Source organism: Mastomys coucha, unplaced genomic scaffold (assembly GCF_008632895.1).
Source record: "Mastomys coucha isolate ucsf_1 unplaced genomic scaffold, UCSF_Mcou_1 pScaffold18, whole genome shotgun sequence".
NCBI classification, from domain to species: domain Eukaryota; kingdom Metazoa; phylum Chordata; class Mammalia; order Rodentia; family Muridae; genus Mastomys; species Mastomys coucha.
Window position 1 is genome coordinate 6352766 of NW_022196900.1, and position 7172 is coordinate 6359937.

Sequence of the window (7172 nt, forward strand, 5' to 3'; positions counted from 1 at the left end):
GATGGTGTGTCCAGGACTTGCTATAGTGGGAGAATTGGGTTCTGATGATGGCAAGTGACCTTGGTTTGCGTTATTTTCTTACGCTTGCCCCCTGCCATCTGGTTAACTCTAGTGCTACCTGCCCTTGCTAAATCTGACTGGAGCCTGTCCTTCCTGTGATTCTGGTTGTGTCAGAACTCCTCAGAGTCAAGCTGTCTCTGTGATCCTGTGATTCTGGGATCCTGGGATCCTGGGCTTGTTAGATCACCTGAAAGTTGTGGGACTGGCTGCAGAGCTTGTGCCCTAGGTCTGCTCAGAACACTGAACCAGACAGACCGGAAGGAACCGGAGTCACTAGGCTGGTGGAGTTCCTAAGTGCCTGGTCCCAGTGGACCCAGTTACTCCCAGTTTTGGGACAGATGTTGGTTCCTGCTTACCTCTGATCCTGGGTGTGTCAGAGCACCTGGGAGTGGAGCTTCCTCAGGGTGTTGTGGGACTGGCTGCGGAGCTGGCACCCAAGGTCTCCTCTCTGATCCTCGGTGTGTCAGTGCGCCTGGGAGTGGAGCTTCCTCTCTGTTTTAAGATTTTTAAAATTTTTTGGTGAGTAGAGGACAAGATGCTTTGCTGCCAAGCGTGACAGCCTGGATTTAAACCCTTGGATCCACATGGTGGAAGGAGAGAACCAATTCCACAAAGTTAACTCTGCCTTTACACGTCCATCAAAGAGTGAGTGCACACACAGATTAATTAAAATTTTTACATATGTATTTTGAGGTAGGGTCTTGCCATGTATAGGCCAGGCTGGCCTTAAACTCACTATATCATACTGGCTGGTCTTGAACTTGTCTTTCTGCCTCAGCCTGTTTAATGTTTATCATGTCTTTATGTAAGATAGATGTCATATCTGTTTTAAGGAATATGGAAACTGTCACGCTTACAAAGAGATTTTTCAAAGGCTTTATATATAGGAAGTAGTAGAAATGGAATCATACATAGTTCCATGAGACTGCCTCAAGCACAGGTGTCCAGAGATGTGGGCATACAGCTTTGGGTTTCATTCTGGGTAGTCATTTTGTACATTCTTGGTAATGTCTTTTAGTTTGTGTTTTAGTTTTGTGAATTGTTAATCTTGTAATACCTGAAAATATTTTCTGTTCATGTGTTAAAAAATGTTTAATTTAAATACATCTATTTTATAGGCTTCTTTTTTTTAAAGATTTATTTATTTATTTTATGTATGTGAGTACACTGTAGCTGTACAGATGGTTGTGAGCCTTCATGTGGTTGTTTGGGAACTGAATTCTAGGACCTCTGCTTACTCTGGTCAACCCCGCACTCGTTCTGATTGGCCCTGTTCGCTCAGTCCCTGCTTGCTCCGGTCCAAAGATTTTTTTATTATTATACATAAGTACACTGTGGCTGACTTCAGACACACCAGAAGAGGGTGCCAGATCTCATTACAGGTAGTTGTAAGCCACCATGTGGTTGCTGGGATTTGAACTCAGGACCTTCGTAAGACCAGTCAGTGCTCTTATCCACTGAGCCATCTCACCAACTCCCAGGCTTGCTTCCTTCCTTCCTTCCTTCCTTCCTTCCTTCCTTCCTTCCTTCCTTCCTTCCTTCCTTCCTCCTTCCTTTCTTCATTTCTTTCTTTCTTCCTTCCTTCCTTTGTTTCTTTTTCATGGTCGTAAGATGTTTTATTATAGAAAGGAGAGAGAAGAGATAGGAAAGTAGAGGCCGGCCATGACCATGTGGCTGGCTATGGCCATGTGGAGAGAGGGGGAAGGGAAGAGGAGAAAGTAAAGATAAGAAGAGCAAAAGTCTAAGAGGTAAGAGAGAGAAGAGAGAGAAGAAGTGGCTTATTTCTTAAGATTTACTTATTTTTATTTTGTGTGCATTGGTGGTTCTGCCTACATGTATGTCTGTGATGGTGTCAGATCCCCTGGAATTGGAGCCACAGACAGTTGTGAGCTGACATGTGGGTACTGGGAATTGAACTTGGGTCCTCTGGAAGAGCAGCCAATCCTCTTAACCACTGAGCCATCTCTCCAGCCCATAGGCTTACTTCTTATTCATGAGAACTTTATAAGAGTCCATGTAACAGTCTAGGTCCCTATAGTTATGAGGTTGTAAAGAGAAAGCCCTAAGGTAACTATAAAAATATTCACTTGTTGATGTGACAAAGCCAATGTAGTACCTACATAATCTCAAGTCTGTTTCTCCCTCTTGATGTCTTTTGTTAGTGTTGAGTTATTTTGTATATTTCATACAATACAAGTGCAGTATACTCCAGTTATGGGGAAGTACTATATATATATATTTGTATGGGGAAGTACTATATATATATATATTTGTAGTATGTGTATATATATATACATATACATATGTATATGTATGTGTGTATTTGTATTTTACATATATATAGTATTTCCCCTTAACTGGCATACACACACACACACACACACACACACACACACACACACACATATATATGTACATATATATACGTATATTCATGTGTAATTCCACAAAACCCTGAAAGTGATTTTGGAGAAGTGGTCAAGATACAAATAAATCACTGGCAATAGAGGATCTGAGAGAGAAAAATCTCAGAAAAACAAAGCCTGGCCTCCTCAAGGGCTTTAAGGGAGAAAGAGATTACATAGTGTTTTAGGAAGATGATTTAGAGGACTAGGTCCCCAAATTTGGGGGTTTTATTTTAAAAGTAAGATGAAGGAAATCAGCTTTTCAGTATTTCTTAATAAAATAACTAAAAAGTAATATTTGCATAAAAGATATTTTAATATCCAAAATATACAAAGAATCTTGGAGAAGAAGCATTGGGGAAGAAGCAGCAGCTTGGCAGGAGGATCTCTGTGAATTCCAGGCCAGCATGCTCTGCATAATGAATTTGAAGTCAACTAGGGCTACATAGTGAGATCCTCTTTAGAGGAGGCAGGAAGAGAGAAGAAAAGCCATTAGGATCACTGGAATGAATCAATGATAAGTTCCCCATTTGTCTCCTTACCCACATAGAACAGTCTTTTTATATAACTGTATGTTCCTTAAGCTCTGGGAGTTTCTATTCATTTTTAGTCAGTGCTCATATTACTCTTTCCTAACCACCCTCCTTGCTTAGTTCACCTAATTATCTTATGTAGCAATGTTTTTGTCTTCTGGGTAATGAACAATATCTACTGATGAAACTGGAGATGGAGCTTAGTTAAAGTGCTTTCTTTGCATGCATCAAGCCCTGGGTTTGATCTTCAATACCACACAAACTGAGCATGGTGGCCCTCTCCTGCGGTGAGATAAATTCAATGTAGTCTTCAGCTACATCTCAAGTTTGGGCCAACCTGGGCTATATGATACCTTGTCTCTAAGTAAATTGAATATATGAATGAATGAATGAATGAATGAATGAATGAGTGAGTGAATAAATAAATAAATAAGCAAGCAAGCAAGTGCATGTACTTGGCACTGCAGCTTTAATCATGTGGTAGTATGTTCTTTCTCCTGTCTTCAAGGAGTTTATAGCCTTATAAAGTTGCTCCTTAGCAGAGGCCAGCCTGGTCTACAGAGTGAGTTCCAGGACAGTCAGGGCTACACAGAGAAACCTTGTCTCAAAAACTAAAAACAAAACCAAGAAGGAATATATAGAACTGGTTTGGGAAAATAGGTCAGAGATAAAATGCATACATAAGACTCTCAGTTCAGATCTCAGCATCCACAGAAAACTGGCTCAGCAGCACTCATGTGGAACCACATTCTAGCAGGCGTGGGAAGGGTCAGTCAAGAGACCCAACCTGAAAAAATAAGGTGAAGAACAATATAGGAAGACAACCTCTGATCCCACAAGCGAGAACACGTGCATACACAAATACACTACGCATGCACCCAAAATTATAGAGTGCTTGGGGTTGCTTTAGAAAAGTTATAAGCTACCCTAGACTAGATAGTGAGGAAAGGCTTCCTGGAAGAAATGACAGTTAAATATTAAAAAGTAAACAAAATTAAGGAAGAAGGTGGACCTAGAATTAAAGCCATGGTAAGGCTATGACCGTACTGCTCTGAATGTAGTAGGCAAGTTCACATGTAGAGCTTCAGAGCAGGGGCCATGCCTGGCTAGTATTTGAGTGGGAGATAGCCTGGGAATACCAGGTGCTATGTGGTTAGAGAAAAGAAAAAAATGCAATGATAAATCTTAGGAAGGTCATGAAGTTGTTTATGGATATTGGTGTTTATTTTGGAAAGAATTATATATAATTTTATGTTGGAAAAAGCTCCAGAGTTTCTTTGTTTTACTGGAGACTAGGAAGTTATATGTAACTGTGTTTGCTAAAGATACTATTAAATTAGACAGAAACGAAAGTGTGAGTGGTCAGTTATAAATATTTGTATAAAGTATATTGTTACTAAGGATTGGAAATTAGTAAAAATGATAAATCTCATAATCTAAGTGTGTCTTACAGTTGTGACTAATAAAATGTTATGGGAGATTATTTGGGGAATGCTTCTGAATTAATAGATTTAAATGATGGTGATTTGAATTGCAAGGTTTATATGTAAGTCAGTTGTAAATAGGAAGAGAAATGACTTGTAGCAGATCTCTTTTATTAGAATCCTTTATCTAATACAGCATCTACTAAGCAGTCAAGTCCTTAAAATCTGTTGCCTATCCAGCTTTCTTTTCACTTCCTGGGCAGATTCTGGAGTTCTTTCTTTTCTTTCTATCAAATGTGCTCTAAATACCTGTTCGCAATTTCTAGTTTCAAATAAATTAAGTGACATAGGCCAGTTACAGTATATCTCTAATTATTCATCAGCAGCCTGGCAATATGGCTGTATAGACAAGGGGTACAGTCTATTGTGTCAGAATGGCTGGGGTTCTACAGGGAGGTGCAGTCTTTGTTTCCTGATGGTAATATAGAGATTGTTCTAAAGTCATATTTTCTTTCAGTAGAGATTAAATGAACCAGTTTTTCTTTTCTGCTTTTGTAGATTTCTTGATAACCGGCTCTTTGCTACCTGCTCTGATGATACCACAATAGCACTATGGGATCTGAGGAAATTGAACACCAAAGTATGCACTTTACATGGTCACACTAGCTGGGTGAAGAACATCGAATATGATACTAATACAAGACTCTTAGTAACATCAGGATTTGATGGAAATGTCATTATTTGGGACACTAACAGGTTTGTAAGTAGGAGACCATGTTAGGAATATAATACTGTAAAACTTTATATTTTCTCTTTAAAAGATGGGGAACAAGTTAATTGTTCTGCTCTAAAGTCGGGGAGTGGGGTGTTAAAAACAATCAAAAGTGATCCCCAGGCTGAGGGCATGTCGGCTGACTGAACACTTACATCACACGCATGAAGCCAGGCATGTGCTCCTCATTACAGCATAAAGTTAGACATGATGATGGAAGCATGTGATCCTGGCACTGCAGAGATGGACACAGAAAGATCAAAGGTCAAGGTCATTCTTGGTTCCATAGCAACTGGGAGGGGAGCCTGGGTTTAATGCTCTTGTCTCCGAAAAAAGAAGAAAGCAATGGTGGTGGTCCATACCTTTAATCCCAGCACTTAGGGAAGCAGAGGCAGGTGGATCTCTGTGAGTTTGAGGGCATCCTGGTCTACAGAGTGAGTTCCAGGACAGCCAGGGCTACGTAGAGAAACCCTGTTTCGAGAAAAAAAAAAAAAAGAAATTTCTTAAGTGTAGGGGAAATATTTTTATTTCTTACGTGAAACAAAAATATTTCTCACTCTTTGACCCTTTGGTTCTAAATGTACTTATTTTATACTTTTTAAATTTTATTTTCATGCATTTTTTTTTTTTTTTTTTTTTTAGTCAGGTCTCCTTTGGAATGATGCTAATCTAGAAGCTGTTTAGAAATAATGCATAGGATCTTTTGAGTTGTCTGTGGGTTTAGATAGTGTATGGAAGAAGGAGGAGAGCTGTTGGCACCAATTTGGCCTGGACCATAGTTTCTCAGTGTCCTATAATACACATCACAATTTATATAGTAACATCAGTTGTGAAACATTGCAAGAAAATGTTTCCTTGTGGAGAAATTGTTTGCGGAGTTGATGGTTGGGAAATACTTAAAGTATGCCTTTTGCTAACTATGGTGTGGTGAATTGTTAGTATAGTTGACATATTAGAGCTTTCAGATGTTATGTTCAAAAGGAGATATTCTTAGTAGTTTAAAAAAAAATTCGAGCTGGAGAGATGGCTCAGTGGTTAAGAGCCTTTATCTCTGCTCTTCCAGAGGTCCTGAGTTCAATCCCACCAACCACATGGTGGCTCACAACCATCCGTTATGTGATCTGATGCCCTCTCCTGGTGTGTCTGAAAACAAAACAAAACAAAACAAAATTCTAGGTACACCCAATCATTTGAGTAAAGAACAGAGTTATTGTCTTTCAGCAAATAGAAACAGCATACCTTTTAAAATGTAGACATAAATGCAAGAGAGTGAAGTAGGGTGGGATGAGGTGTTAAGTTAGGAAGAAAAATTGAGTAGGAATGAAAGTAATAATTTCCAAGTTAGAAGAGTGAAAACTTAAACAGTCAGTCCAATGGAAGCATAAAAGTGGGAAGATAGAGTCATTTAAAAAGCAAACAGGCCATGGGCATATTCCTATGATCCCTGTACTTGAGAATCTGAGGCAGGAGGAATTGAAGGCTAGCCTGGGTTACATAGTAACACTTTGACTCAGAAAAACAAAAACAAGCTGGCTCTGTAATCCTAGCTACTTGAAATGTTTAGGCAAAAAAGCTGTAAATTCAAGGCTATTAGCCAATTTTGTAAGACCTTGTCTCAAAATACTATAATAAAAGGGCCAATGATGTGGCTCAGTGGCAGAATACCTGCCTGGCATGTATCTTAGGTTCTGTCTCTAATACTGAGGTAGCCAATTAAAAGATAGTGGTAGATTAAACAGTGGCTTAAACTGCCCGTTCTCTAGATGAGCCATAAAACACACAAAGCCAGTAAATAGAACAGGGAAAAAACAGCTAACTATTCATTAGAAGAAAACAGTTGTAGCAGACAAAAAGAAATGAAAGGCAAGAAGCATTATAATCAATAAAGAGGTACTGTATTAAAAGGCTAATTTTGCCGGGTGGTGGTGGCGCACGCCTTTAATCCCAGCACTTGGGAGGCAGAGGCAGGCGGATTTCT

General features: G+C 39.3%; 1 protein-coding gene across 3 annotated transcripts in view; it reads left to right on the forward strand.

Moving 5' to 3' along the window:
• Window positions 1–7172, forward strand: part of Dcaf10 (DDB1 and CUL4 associated factor 10) — a 45417-nt gene that overhangs the window by 17665 nt on the left and 20580 nt on the right. For 2 of the 3 annotated variants that reach the window (XR_004120771.1, XM_031377289.1), the window contains exon 3: window positions 4981–5178. The exons of the other annotated variant lie outside the window; for it this stretch is intronic. Coding sequence is in view for 1 of the 2 variants with exons in the window: in XM_031377289.1 (XP_031233149.1) it covers window positions 4981–5178 (198 nt within the window). In the remaining variant the exon portion in view is untranslated. The remainder of the gene's footprint in view (window positions 1–4980; window positions 5179–7172) is intronic. 3 annotated transcript variants of the gene reach the window in all.